Source organism: Polyodon spathula, chromosome 9 (genome assembly GCF_017654505.1).
Source record: "Polyodon spathula isolate WHYD16114869_AA chromosome 9, ASM1765450v1, whole genome shotgun sequence".
Lineage (NCBI taxonomy): Eukaryota > Metazoa > Chordata > Actinopteri > Acipenseriformes > Polyodontidae > Polyodon > Polyodon spathula.
The window spans coordinates 23079042-23094693 of record NC_054542.1 but is presented as its reverse complement, the minus strand read 5'-3'; the positions used below and the strand labels follow the sequence as shown (position 1 = coordinate 23094693).

General features: G+C 41.3%; 1 protein-coding gene across 2 annotated transcripts in view; it reads left to right on the top strand.

The window, feature by feature from the left end:
- Positions 1 to 6391: 6391 nt before the first annotated feature.
- appa (amyloid beta (A4) precursor protein a) overlaps positions 6392 to 15652 on the top strand; it is a 68780-nt gene continuing 59519 nt past the window's right edge. For both annotated transcript variants that reach the window (XM_041258919.1, XM_041258918.1), the window contains exon 1: positions 6392 to 6570. In XM_041258919.1, coding sequence (XP_041114853.1) covers positions 6511 to 6570 — 60 coding nt within the window. In that variant the 5' untranslated portion in view covers positions 6392 to 6510. The remainder of the gene's footprint in view (positions 6571 to 15652) is intronic.

Below are 15652 nucleotides of genomic sequence, written 5' to 3'. Positions count from 1 at the left end.
TTTGTGTAGTAGTTTTTTTGTTTGTTTGTTTTTTTTGTTTTTTTTTAAATAAAAAAGTAAGTATTTACAAAAAAGCTGAACCAGAATACCTTTTTCTTAGAACATAACACTTTCAACTCTAAATTAATTGTCTGATAACTATTATGACCTACTTAACACTGCACAATGGATCTGACTTTATTGCAGTGAAGTGTGCAATAACTTAGGCAGCAGGAGGCAGCACAGTACAGGGAACCAAAAAACATTATTTAAACTGATAAATTCCGTGAAATTATATGTAAAGGGCTTTGTGACAAGCTTCACCTACCTTACCTTGTCACGATGTGACAAGGTAAGGTAGGTGAAGCTATTCACTTTTGAATGTATACAGTTTCAATAATGTCTGATCCTATTATAAAAATCATTAAATCTTGTAATAGTGAGATCAATCCCTACATATTCTAAACAATGGCACCTGATTCTGAGATTTAGAAGATTATTCTGAGAAGTTGAATACTGTGAGCTATTTTAAATAGCCTGATTTAGTTAATTTGCACTATGCTGTGAATGGGATAACTCATGGTGAAGTCAGGCCAGGAAGTAGACAGACAACAGTGCTGGGGTATGCAAGCACTGCTGCGAGTTTTAATACATAAAAAGTTGAAACAAAACAGAAAGACTTATACAAAACAAACATGCAAAAACAAGTAACATGCTGGTAGCAATTGATTTTATTCTTACTTTCCTTACTCACGACTCGCGTCTCTTGTTCCGCCTCTGAACACACCACCTTGTTCAGACAAAGCTGTGGGTTTTTACATTGTGGCAGAGGGATTAACTGGTTATCAATTATCTAGTTTATCCCTCAACCACATTCGGCACAGGTTCTCTCATATACATGGTTAACAGCCAGTTTATCAATAAGCACTTGCTGTTGACCGCGTATTCGCACGATTTTATCTGGATGGGGCATTTTAACCCCATCCAGGCTGTCAAACAATAATAACAATAAAACTGTTTTTAAACAAACACAAAACAGCACATTTAAATAATAATACAACAAATACAAAATAATAAAACATGATATGCACAGGGGCGGGGAGAACCACCTCACATATGCAACCTCACACCTTTAAGTGCCTAGCTGTGAATCAATACAGCAGGTTTACTGTTTATCACTCACTACTTCTACTGATGCCTAATTTGGAGTTTTCAGAAAACTGTGGAAAGGCCATAGATACAGGAATTCTCTATGCTGTTCATTCAGTCATACCCAATTCACAGTCCTGTGCTTTTATTTCCCTATTCCTTGTTTTCTTTTTGTGATGAAGTACTGTATATACAGTATTAATAAATACAATTAAAGCTATTGGCATGTCACACCTGTGTGAGAATTGGCCCACACACCTCTAACACTTACCTGTAACTTGTATATAAACAGAACTGTATGACTCTGCCTCTGGAAAGATTGTTCTTACAGTTGCTATTGGCTATCACTGAATCTGACAGCTTTCTAAACAATCAGTCTGTTTTCTTGTGCCTTAGAAACTGTATCCCAAGCTAAATATAATATGTGACCTAATGCTGCTAAAATATTATTATCTACCCCTAGATATTTAACATCAGAAGGTTACTACACTAATTACTCTCAAATTCCTGATCAATGAGAAACCTTAGACATTGTAATCCTTAACATAATGGAACAACATTGTTACAGCGCCACTAGAGCTTTGACCTTGTCTCATCTGCAGGGGTCAATCTGTCTCTATCCTGCACTCTGTACTGGATATCGGGCAAAATTTTCAAAGTGCTTCCACCACAGTCTTTAATTAACTCCAATTTTTTGGAAAGGGGAAAGAGAGCTCCTAGTTTTACAAAATTCAACATAACTCTCTAAAGCCCTCTCAAGTAGGGATGTCAGTGTAGTCGAATACACTTATTACACGAAAATAAAAAGTAAAATATTCAAATAGCACATTACATATTTGAGTACACAAAAAAGACTTATATTAGCTAGTAGTAGAAGCAAGTGTGTCTTTTTTTTAAATGCTGCCACTTGACAAGAGTTGAAGGTCTGTGTTAAACCCTGCGCATTCATATTGTAACTACCTTGGCGATGGCGGCATCAGGGGCATTGTGTTTGTCTTGTTTGTTATGTCTCGTTTAATGTTTTGTGTATTGTTCTGGTACGGGGCACGTCTTTCGTGTGTGTATGGGTGCGTATGTAGTGGGTGGGTGCCCCGGAGGCTATAAGTAAGAGGTGGAGATAGCTGTGAGCAGAAGAGTGCGTGTGGACTTGAATGGAAAAGGAACTGAGAGGGACAGAGGGAAAGATGAAAAGATGAAAAGATGAAGAGCACCTAACTGTGAAACACTGAGATAACACAGAGCAAGTCTGAAGAAGAAGTGTATAAGAAGAAAGCGAATGACAGTTTAGTGAGGGAGATAATTCATTTTCATATTTATTTTGGCGTGAACCCCGGCCCAAACAAGGACTCACTGTTTGTTTGTTTCATTTTAGTTAACGATTAAAAAGCTTATTTCGAATCCCATCTGGTCTCCCTCAGTCTGTTTTACCTCCATAGCACAGAACGCTACAATATGAATGAGCTTGGCATATTAGACGTAAGGACCTTAATTAATCATAGAATGCTTGTAACAGCAAAATTCTACAGTAAACATATTCTGTTTGAAATTGTTGCCAATTTTGTTGCCTTGTTTTCAGTTAATGTTAACAGATCCCCCGTTTGAGTTCCCTTATGACTTCACACAGCCGCTGTTGCTAGGCAGTCGTGAAACAAATGGATATAGCAAGTGCTAAAAAGGAAGCCTAACTTTAGTAACATTGAAATTAGAATGCTAATTTAGCTTTATGTTGAATATAAATACATCCTAAATGCTAAGGAGTACACCGCCTTGACTGACAAAACAAAGTGGAAGTTTTTTTTTGTTTTTTTTTAATAAACTCTGTGGACAGCAGTACAATGTAAAACATCTGCTGTTGACTTTCTGTGAACGAATGGAGTAAGGTAAACATTTGCACTGACCATTAAAAGTACAACCAGGTATGTTGCTTGTTTTGAATTATTTGCCAGACCAGACCCGGCCATCTCCAACACCCAAGGAGGGAGGCAGAGCGTCCACAGCCCAAGAGGGGGGAGGCCGAGCATCCACAGCCTGAGAAGGGGAAGCACACGTGTCCAGAGATCGAGGGAGCACCACACCAATCTCCAGTGACCGAGGGAGAGTCGTACCAGTCTCTAGTGACCAAGGGAGAGCTGCACCAGTCTCCAGGCACAGAGGGAGAGCCGCACCAGTCTCTAGTGACCGAGGGAGAGCCGCACCAGTCTCCAGGCACCGAGGGAGAGTCGCACCAGTCTCCAGCGACTGAGGGAGAGCCGCACCAGTCTCTAGGCACCGAGGGAGAGCCGCACCAGTCTCCAGTGACCGAGGCAGCGCCACCCCAGTCTCCAGCGACTGAGGGAGAGCCGCACCAGTCCCCAGTGACCGAGGGAGAGCCGCACCAGTTTTCACAGATAGACTACCTGTCGCTCCTGTCTCCGCCACAAAAGGGAAACTACCTGCTGTGCCCGCCTCCACCACCAGAGGGAGTAGAGAAGCTCCTACCTCCTTGGCCAGGGACTCCTTTCCTGTCATCACCTCTCGAGGGATGCTGAAGCCGCTCTGCTCAGGGATGCCATGCTTGCCCCGTTCAGGGGCGTCTGATCTGCTTCGCCTGTGGTTGCTGCCAGCTCTGCTTCAGCCGGGGTTGTCCACTTGCCATCGCCTACATCTCGCCACCCAGGGATGCCTGCATGACACTGCCCAGGGAATTATTTGCACAAGCAGCACTTTTGCTGCGGGATTATCTGTTGCCAGATCCCAAGAAAAGGGAGCTTCTGGCTACAAAGAATGGGGGAGGGGGTGAGAAGACCACCTCCACCACAGGCCCAACCACCACCCCTGTGCCACAACCTAGTGCCTGGGGGTTGGATCCCTCAACCTGGACTCCCAGACACCCAAGCTGCATGTCTGGACCTATGGTCGCAGGGCTTGACTCCCAGATTGCTGCACCACCAGGCACAGTTGGTTGTCTGGGTTCCTGCTCCGCTCCCCCTGGTAACCCAGACGTCACTGCATGGTTGCCTTGGCTTGCACCTTTGCCTGGGGCTGCAACCCAGGTGCCATCCACTGCGCCTTGGTCCCCTGTCACTGGGTCTCAGCTGAAGAAAATTGACAGACACCCAAGCCTCGATGTCTTGAACAGCAATTCGAAATATTATTTCGAAGTTATTAATACATTATAATTCTCAATAACGTTCTCTATAATAAGCAATATCGAGCGAAAGTCAACTATTCTTACACCGCTTACCCAGTAACTGCTAGTTTATGTATGTCCCGCCTCTAGCCATTAATGAATGGACAGCTGCAAACAGGCAGATCTTTGAATTTGCCAATTGGTTAAATTCCCAAGATCTTCAACTGTGTCTGTCCCGCCTCAGCTCAAAGTGGACTTGCTGCAGGAAAATACAGATCTGTTATTGCAGACCCTTCAGGAAAACAGTATACGTTTTGCAGCATATAAACGAGCACTGTAAATTGACTGCTGTTGACTGATTAGTTGGGACTATCTGGTCTGCAGAGAATAACTCGAGCACGCCTGCCTTTATTTATTTATATATTTATTTTAATTTCGGGTTCAGGCAAGAAACGCTTCTCTCCCCGGACACTACTGCGAGAGGCCAGTCAAAACCAGACACAAGTCAATAATACTTCCTAAGGTTAGGAATGGATAGAGACCCAGAAAATGCCCTTGTAGATATATTAGTCGAGCAGGCGAGGACTATGCATTGGCTGGAAACGCATATATACGTTTGTTTCAAGGTTCATTCAACTACGCAGCCCTACGCGTGTGAGACACCTATGTACTCCCGGCAAATTTGCAACACTTTGTAGTGTGTCGAAATTATTTCATTTTAAAATATATTACCGTTTTTTGCTTAAATCGTGTTCCATGATTACTCTGCTCATACTGACATAAACGTGCTCACGGTTTTAAACCCTAACACGACGTGTTTTTTTCTGTTTATGGCTTTTGGCGTATAGATAAAAAGAACTGGCAAAAGATTAGTCATTCATTCTGATGCATACCTCAGGTAAATACATGTTTTGTTTGTTACTGAGCCACGACAAAAATGCATGGGCTGTGTAAGCCTAAAACCGCTACTGGGCTGCAGCAATGTTTTATTTTTATTTTTTTTTATTAATTTATTTTTAAAATCTATATCACTTTTACTCGGGTAGACTGGATGAATAGAATAACATTTGAATGCAGACTAAAAAGTAGAAGGAGACTTGAAATGGTTTAGGAATCTAATTATGTTGGCATCTGGTTAGCATTTTGAAAAAAAAGCCAGTCAAATTAATTTAAAACTGAGCAATGATTACTGTCTGAGTGGCATTTAAAAATATGCATTACCTGGCAGCAGAATGAAATTCATCTTGAATTAAATCTCTAACGAGACAATTTCATGTTAGCCATGTTCTCATAATGTATTAGTTGCGTTAGAATGATTTATTTATGCATTTATTGGTGTGTATGTGTGCTTTGAGTATGTTTTGAATGTTACTGCCCCTTTGCACGGGTAATACTCAATGCTTTAAACCCGTTTCCTTTCATCTCACTAGCACATTAACAGTGCTTTCTGTTGATCATGTGATTTTTATTTTGACTTTGGTAAAGCCCATAAGTCCCTTTCTTGTCACTGGTGATGAAACTGGAGTTCAGTGTTGCACATAGGAAAATGTTTTCATTATTTATTTATTTATTTTTGCCAGTAACATATGAAGTGAACTGATTGTGTTGTGGCAGGAAACATGGGCTTTACTTGAGTCGAAGTAACAATGAAAAGGACAAAAAGGGACTCTGAAGAAAATTTAAAACTCATTAATTTATATACAATTACTATTGTCTTTTTTACCTAGTTTGCATGTTACCATTTATATTGTAATCGATTTATCATTTGGTATGTACACTAATGGTTTTATTTTATTTTCTAAACGATTCCACATTATGTGGATTGTTTACGTTGTGTATATACCGTAATTTACATTCAATTTGCATAAATATTTATAAAGGTAAAATATAATTTTAAAAATCTAATGAACATCTTAAAGTGCAGTGGTATAAATATATTGGTTAATTGTTCTTGGTGAACAAGTAATTTCTAAAAATGTTCTCATAATTTATTTCAGGTATACTGAAACGTATTTGTAATGCCTACATTGTACACAAAGTGGCGCTTTTTATATAGTGTCGGTATTGCACCCCTCCTCCTTCTACTCGTTTATTGTCTCCCTGTCTGATCAGGTGACCGTGGAGCCTGAAGCAGCTGTTCCAGCCCAGCTTGTTCTCCATCACAAACCGTAGCGATACTTCCAGAGAGCGGACACATACACGTATACGGGGACCCAGCATATAGCACCACCCCTCGAACCTCGAACTTTTTGGACATACCGCCGCCGGGAAACATGCTGCAACATTTGGCGTTGCTGCTTTTATTAGTGGCTACTTTGGCTCTGGCTTTGGAGGTAAGAAAGACAAAAATAAAACAGTTTTTTAAGGAATGCAATTCCTTTTTTAGTCAAGCCAAGACAGCTGAACGGTTAGTTTGCAAGTGAAATGAATAATCCAGACACTGCGAGCTTTCTTTACATTTCTTTATTTAATTTACGGGTGTAAATAAATAAATAAATAAACACAATACTACTTAAATACGGGAGTACAAAAAAGACCGGAATGCCTCAGTCTATTGAGACCTTTTGCGAGACGAGGTTTATTTTTAAGCGATGACCTAAAAGCTGTAATTCGAATGTTTCTGCGCGTTCAGGAAATACGTGTGTGCGCAGTTAATTTATTTTTTGTATTGATTTTATTACCTACAAACGATAATTGTATGTATTACTGGTGTTACGTCAAAGGGGAATCTGCAGATCCAAAAGAACCAACATATATCATTATTCCATCATTTTCTAATTGTTCTGTGATAGTGTAGTAATTGCTGTGGTTGGATTGATCCACTGGCATTGAAATTGCTGATATCGATTTTTATATAGGTGTTTCTGTGACATTCCAGAAAAATGCACAGATTTGGTCGCCTCGTGTATTCATTACATAGGGCAGATGCAAATCTAAATAAATAATCAGAGCTGTGAATTTGCGTGTTTTCTGATAACGTTCGTTTGCAGTTGCTGTCAATCAACTGACATCTGTTACAGTCTGAAACCCAGCAAGAGATTATATTCGGAGTTCCCTCCTTTTACATAGTTTGCTGAACAATAGCAGCTACATGTATATTTTTTAAAAGACGTGTGTGTTTTTGACAAAACTGACTGTTTTCGTTGCATTTTCCCCGTTGTGGAAAGGCTGGAAAAGAGAGATAGCATCTGTCTGGTTAGTTAGATGTAAAGGAAACCCTTTTTAAAAAAAATATACTGCGAAGGAGTTTGCGTATTTACATAGGTGTGTTGTCTTTCTGCGTGGAGATTATATTTTTTATGTGGAGGAGATGAAAGGAGAGAGGTGGAGAGGGAGACAGAAAGAAGATGGCGTCTCTGCACTGCAGTAAGTCTGTAGACAAGGGGCAGTGAAATACAAAACTGCTAGCAGTGAGTAGGCAGCTAAGATGAGATGACTGAGCTGCGGGCTATGGTTAGGGTGCATATATCGATGTGAAATAAAAATAATAATAATTAAAAAAACAAGATAGGTTGAAGCGGTAATGTTAGGACTAGGAGAGTGTGCATATAATCTGTATTTTGCCACACGGTATTAGGTGGGGCCAGACAGAGATGGAGGGGGAGATTACGGACATTTAAAATTTACTTCAAAATAGTAATAGTATATCAATAATAATATTTATTGTTATCAGAATAATCATTCATGAGATTTGAGTAAAACCACACGTTATAATACATTTTAATGCATTTAATAATACAGTAATAACAGTTCAGCCAGTATCCACAGGGATTAGGGTAGGGATATATATGTTCAATTGCTTGACTGTGTGAGAAGCAGAGGGAGTGGTGGAGGTGGTGGTGGAGGAGGAGGAGGAGGAGAAGTGGGGGGTGGGTGAAAGGGTGTAAATTGATTGCAGGAGTACAGGCGTTAAAACGCTTGATTGTTGAACACTACTGACACTCCTAGGAATGAGAGACTGGGTTGTCTTAAACAGAAAAACCCAGACAGGGCTACTGCCAGTGACACATTTGGTTTGCCTAGGTTTCTTTTGTGTATATTATCCTATTGGTTTGAGATATAATATATAATATATTACCATTTTTTTGCAAATAAAAAACTACTGTATACAAAATTATGAACCAGGGGTGTATCGCAGCACTGTTGTCTTCCCAGTTCTGTGTTGCTCCTACCCTGTTTTTTAGTTGGGGAGCGGCAGAGGCCCCTCCCTTCCCACACAGATCTACCAAGGTCATACAGTCAGTGGAATGTTTGGAAATCATAGCTGTTTCTTGCCCTTAATCAAAATCTAACCTTTATACTGCCCTCACTACTAGAGACATTTGACTCTGCCAGGTACAGCAGTTCTCATGCTTGTGTTAACTTCCATTATATCCCAGAGGTTCCCCAAAGCAATCTTTACCCAGCTGTGAAGACTAAAGAGCATGCCTGGCTTCAGCCAATCTTCAGATGGAACTGTATCTGTGCCTGCTGTAATGGAATGTTTCAATTTTAAACCTGCACCTGCTGAAGGAAACAAAGACATGTCCCTCCTTACTCATGTTGCCATGGCATCCTGGAAAGGAAGAAACCAGGTTTCAACTGGGCCTTAAATTCTAAGTTTATAATCTGTTTCTCTGGAGTAGGGACCCAGCTCCCTCACGTGTGCCTTACCGGTTAGGCATTGTGTTAAAGGAATGTAAAAAAAAAAAAAAAAAAAAAAAAAAAAAAGGTCAGTGAGGTTAATACACATTCCAGTGAGGGTAAAAAGGATCAATTGTAATGTTTTGGTTATTTAGATCTTTTTGTTTTTCTGTTTTTTGTGAGAACAAATCGTGTCGTTAGCACAGCATGTCTGGTCTCCAGAGGAATAAGGACAGGTTAGAGTCAGGATGCCAGTCACCATCCTATCTGAAGTTCAAGAAAATAAGACTCCTGTTGTATTGCAGTTTCACCCATTCCAAGTTTTACTATGAGCTTGATTAACCACTGTCTATACTGTAGGTAACAAGTTTGGATGTGTTCTGTTAAACTCATGATAAAACTGGGAATGCAGTGGGAGTCTGATTTAAATCCCTGCAGCATGATCTGTATCTTCCCGATGAGAGCTGTGATTTCACCCTCCCAGTTTGCCGTGAGTTCTGCGCACAGTGATGAGGATCATAGGGAATAAATGAATCTCCTCAGGCTTGCCGTTTACCAGTGTATGAACTCAGAGTTGCACAGCACGTTGGACCATTCTTAAGTTTAAAGAATCATGGTACAAAAATCCATGGTCTTACCTCTTATTGGTTCTAGCCATATTATCAGTGACCCTCTCCTTCTAGAGCAGCTGCAATCAGACAGTGTGATCCAAAGCAAAAGTACTAGGTTGCAGCAGTTTATGCCTTGTGTTTTAAATATTTGCATAGCCTGAAAAAACAATTAAACTCTGCAATAAAAGAGGAACCGGTAATAATGTTAGTAAAGCTAGTAAGAGGAAAGGCAATGGATTTTAAGATACTCGAAATAAAATATTTCAACAAAGCATTTTTTGGTGTCTGTTGAAAAACATGCTTTTTCAAAATATTTTTCTACTCTGCTAAAGTTTTTATTCTAGGTTTTACTCTACAACTTTGCTGCATACAAAATGTGTGTTATTTAAGTCAATAAAACAGCAGCCCTGTTATGTAGTCTTCCCTAATAATGAAACGCCACATGGTTGCTTCTAAACATTCCTCCATTTTATCCAGCACAACAACAATGCAATCTTCTCACTTCCAGGTCACAGGGGTTAAAAGTAACACTTTAGGGCCTGTATTTGTCACGCCGACTGAAACAATAATGGTCAATATTGTGGTATCCCTTCCTGTATCAATTCTGTCAAGTAGCTGTAAAACATGACAGACTTGAGGACCTGGGTGTGTGTGTGTGCACACCAATGGGACTAGTCTTAATAGCAAGGGGCTCCAGTTTGTATGGGACATGAGCCATTAAAATTAATTTTTGCTTTTTTCTGTTCTTATTTGATCTTACAAAATAAAGAACCTAAAGTAGGATAAGGAAAGATTATTATTCTTGTTGTGGTGCGTTGTATTTCTTCACACCAGAACAGTATTTGTACGGTTGATCTGTAGCTTGACTTTGAAGTGGTTCTCTTGAATGGGTAGAATTGGGACATTAAATTCAGTAACTGAGCTGTAAATTTACACGTCCATCTAGATGCCCAAACAATCACTATGTTACAGTTGACCTTGCTCATCCAATAAGATTGCCTGGGGTGATTTTTAATTTCCAGAAACAGCCTTTCTTTTTAAAATGCTGTAGCCCAAGCAGTGTTGCATGAGGAATGAGGCACATGAACTGTGAAAGGGTAGGGGTGGGGCTGGGGGTGTATGTTCCTGGGATCCAAGTTGCTACGTGACCACTGAAACAATACCAAAGAAACAATGCTTAAAACAAGATGGGATCAGAGCAGTTGTTGCTTGGGGTGGGGGGTGGGGGGTTATTGGTCCACTTAGAGATGTATTGGTGTTCAGTAAACCAGTTCGAGTGTCCTTTAGCAGGCACTTTTGCTCAGTATTGTCAGACTCAGCATTTTTTTTTTTTTTTTTTTTTTTTTTTTTTTTTAAAGTTGTAAAAACAGCTGTTACAGGTTGATTTCGGGATATGTGACATAAAGCTGTTTCTTATGTTAAGTGAGGGGTGGGGGGACAAAGAAAAAAATAAACTCAACAAAGTGGCTTACAGTATACTGTACCTGACATACAGGGATTGGAATTGGTCAACCCTTTAACACGAAGCAGTCTTTAAAATTCTGCAGACCAGTGTTGCTTTTAAGGGCAGTCCCAACTGGATTTTAAATGGGGTTGTTAACTATGGGCATTCTACAATACATACCTGTATCTGACCTTGTATTTTACCCTGTGTAGATCTGTTTTATAAACAGATTTTGAGGGATGGCAATTTCCAAGTAAATTTAAAAAATAAATAAATACTGTATCTAACTCGTTTCCATGTAGCTTAATCCTGCTCTGAGAAGTGGAATAAAAACACATAGTTTCCATCTACTCTAAAATGGATGCGAAACATGTGTTTGCTACTCGATACAAGGGTCTCTGCAGTGCAGTATTTTCGAGTGCTGGTTGACGATATTGAATGTAGTTAATATTTTACACACTCTGTGCATGTGGATATTAGAGTATATCCCACACCCTGTCGTGCCTTATTGCTTACATATATTAACAAAATATAGCAATACAAGTGTGAGGCGAGAGTGTATTAAATGGAATGTCCAGACAGTAATTTATGTGTACAGAAATAAAATAATTTATTTTTATTTTCTATACACAACAAAAAGGATTAAATAACAAAAGAAAACAAAATGGTGTGAGGGAAGGAGTGCAGGGGTGAAATCCAAAACAAACTGATGACACGTCTTTAATTTGTCTTCGTCGTGACCATAAACAAAAAAAAGACAAAAGAAATGTTAGTATTTCAAAAAAAACCCGCTGCACAAAACCAGTCTCTCCCTTCACCCGTTACTCCTCCTACTTTTTCTTTCGGACCAACCCCGAACACAGTAGTACGTTCCCTTTAGTATGTAATGTCCCGCCTCTGTAGTCAGTGGAACACCAATCCCCAACTGACACGTGTCCTTATCCTTCACTTGACTCCAGTGGCTGGAATTTACATACTCGTACTTCCGCCCCTCACCAAGGTGCCGCCCCTCAAAAAGATGACTTTTGCCATGGTCACGAGATCTTGGTAAGGGAAGTCCCGAGTTGGTTTGATGCCACCTACTGTCGGGAGGCTGAATCACAGACCGAAACCCCTTTGACTCATCACATATCCCACCCCTCAGAGTGGAGCCGAAGGAACACTCGGAAACCTCTAACCCTTCCCTTTTACCTCCCTCCCGGGAAAAAAAATCAGCATTTTGATGTAACTTACCCGCACGATACCTTATTTGAAAGGCGAAGGGTTGGAGCGCCAGGTACCACCGCGTAATCCTAGCGTTTGAATCCTTCATCGTGTCTAACCACTTTAAAGAAGCGTGATCTGTGATGAGTACAAAGGGTCGTCCCAGAAGATAGTATTTTAAAGATTCCACTGCCCATTTCACTGCCAGGCATTCTTTCTCCACTACCGAATACCTCTGTTCTCTGGGCAGTAACTTCCGACTGATGTATAGTATCGGGTGTTCTATACCATCTCTCTCCTGGGACAGAACCGCCCCCAGACCAGTCTGCGATGCATCTGTCTGCAGGACGAACTCTCGGCTGAAATCCGGGCTTATTAATGCTGGGGCCTGACTCAAATTAGTTTTAATAGATTCAAAGGCTGTCTGACACTCTGCACTCCACTTATTTTTATTTGGAGCGTTCTTTTTAGTGAGATCAGTGAGAGGGGCGGCTATAGTGGAAAAGTGTGGAATAAAGCGGCGGTAATAACCAGCCAACCCTAACAGTGATCTCACCTGGGTTTTCGTGGTAGGTACCGGTGAATCCAACAAAGCCTGGACTTTTGAAACCAACGGTTTCACTCTACCCTTACCCATTATGAAACCTAAATATTTAGTTTCTTCTTTTCCAATAGCGCACTTTGCCATGTTCGCTGTGAGCCCCGCCCTCCTCAGAGACTGTAAGACGGCTTCTAATCTAGTCAAATGTTCTCTCCAGGAAGAACTATAAATGACTACATCATCGATATACGCAGCTGCATACTCTCGATGAGGTTGTAAAACCTTGTCCATTAGTCTCTGAAAAGTAGCAGGCGCTCCATGAAGTCCGAACGGCATAGTACAAAATTGAAAAAGACCCTCTGGGGTTGAAAATGCCGTTTTCTCACGAGAGGCTTTCGTTAATGGAATTTGCCAATATCCTTTCGTCAGATCCAGAGTTGAAATAAACCGAGCTTGCCCCAGTTTGTCTAAGAGTTCATCTACTCGAGGCATGGGATATGCATCAAACTTGGAGATAGCATTCACCCTCCTAAAATCGATACATAATCGTAGTGACCCATCTGGCTTGTCTATTGGTACTATTGGGCTACACCACTCACTTCGGGAAGGTTCAATTACCCCAAGTTTCAACATACACTCCACCTCCCTTCGAACAGAATCTCTCCGACTCTCTGGAATGCGATACGGTCTCTGTCTAACTCTTAGACCTGGCGGAGTGATAATAGCATGTTCGATCAAATGCGTTCTTCCAGGCACGTTAGAAAACACATCACTGAACATTTTAATTAGATTGCTTACCTCTTCACGCTGATCAGGAGTTAATTGTTCCCCCATCGGGACCTCAATTGCTGACTCTGGCTCAATTGAGGGTCCAAAATCCTCTCCCTCCTGTACAGGAGATATAAAATGGACTTCCCGTTCTTTCCACGGTTTCAGGAGATTAACATGATAAATTTGACTTTCTTTCCGACGCCCAGGCTGTCGGATCTCATAATTGACTTTACCAATTGCTCGAATAACCTGAAAGGGACCCTGCCATTTAGCAAACAACTTAGATTCCGATGAGGGCAACAATAACAACACTTTATCTCCAGGTCGAAAGTTCCGAATTCTTGCATTTTTATTGTAGCTTTGTTGCTGCTTCTGCTGTGCCGCTTTGAGATTGTCATGTGCCAATCGACCGACTAATTCTAAGCGATCGCGTAACTGCAACACGTATTTTACTACATTTTTAGACTCCTTTGACTGTTCTTCCCAGCCTTCTCTTATGAGATCCAAGATACCCCGCGGCTGCCGACCGTACAAGAGCTCAAACGGGGAAAACCCCGTTGAGGATTGTGGTACCTCGCGAACTGCAAAGAGCAAGTAGGGAAGCAGTTTAGCCCAATTGCGTTTTTCTTGATCTACAAAGCGGCGCAACATATTTTTCAAAGTCTGATTAAATCGTTCAACAAGCCCATCCGTTTGTGGATGAAAAACTGAGGTTCTAATTGAACGAATTTTCAATAATTTATATAGTTGCTGAATACAGTCTGACATAAAATTAGTGCCCTGATCAGTGAGAATTTCTTTCGGGATTCCCACCCTAGAAAATATTTTAACCAATTCATTTGCTACTACTTCTGCACTCATAGAGCGTAAGGGAACAGCTTCTGGATATCTCGTTGCGTAGTCCACTACTACTAAAATATACCGATATCCTGACTCTGTTCCCTCCAGAGGGCCTACTAAATCTACACCAATCCTTTCAAACGGAACCCCAATAATTGGAAGTGGAACCAGAGGTGCGGGGCGAACTGACTTAGGGGCAGCTAATTGACATTCAGGACACTCCGATACATACTTCCGCACCAGACCATAAACCCCAGGCCAAAAAAACCGGGCCAGAATTCGTTCCTGAGTCTTTTCAGTTCCCAAATGACCTGAAAATGGAATGTCATGCGCCAATCTCATGACTTCTGACTGAAAAGGCCTAGGAACCAATAACTGTTTTACGAGCTGTCCCGTCCCGGGAGCCCGGGTTATTCTATATAATAAGTGCCCAGATACAGAAAAATGCGGAAATACCACCGGTTGTCCTTCCTGCATATCCTTCCCCTCGATATATCTAACCTGTTTCCAAGCATACTGTAACGTGGGATCATTTTGTTGTTCATATCCCAAGTCAATATCTCGGTCCCAATGGCTAGGTACACAGAGAGGAGTGTCTTTTATTACATGACCTTCCACCTCAGTAACCTCGCAGCCCCGGTTACACTGAATACCTACTCCCTTTCCTTGCCGTTTCAGCGATTGGTTTACTTTTGTGTCAGACCCCTCCCCTTGTCGTCTCAGAGTTCCCTCATATTTTTCCACCCGACGCTCTCTTTTTGTTTTTCTTGGGCGGATTTTAGGGTTAAACAGGTCGGATTGCAACGGAAAAATCTCGCCAATTGTTTTCTCCTGTTGCTTTAATTGTCCCCTGGTAGAAACTAAGACCATTTCCCGACCTAAAATACGATCAAAAAACGGCCAGTCTCTTCCCAGGAGAACAGGGTATGGTAAACATTGCGCTACAGCCACTTTAACGCAAGCTGAATAATCACCTACAATAAGTCTAACTTTAGTGGTGGGATAAACCCGAGTTTCTCCATGAATACAGGAGATAGCCACTTTACCCTGTGGCTCCCAGGCTACCCCATCCAAGAGAGCTTGCCGAATCAATGTTTGTGCACACCCAGAGTCCGCAAATGCGTAAGTACTCTTTCCCCCGACCTGTACTCTTAACTGATAAGGGCCCTCCCGACATTCCCCAGTGTTCCTACCTGTTACTGCTGACCAGGATCTTGTCGCCAGGTCCACCTTTCTTACTGGACAATTCCTGGCAATGTGTCCAGGCTCATTACATTGGTAGCACACTTGGTTAGGAGGCATCAACGGAGTTAATCTGTCCTGCGAGTCCGCGACCGGCAGGTTAGGGGGATTCTCTCTCGCCCAGGATGGGGCTAACCTCG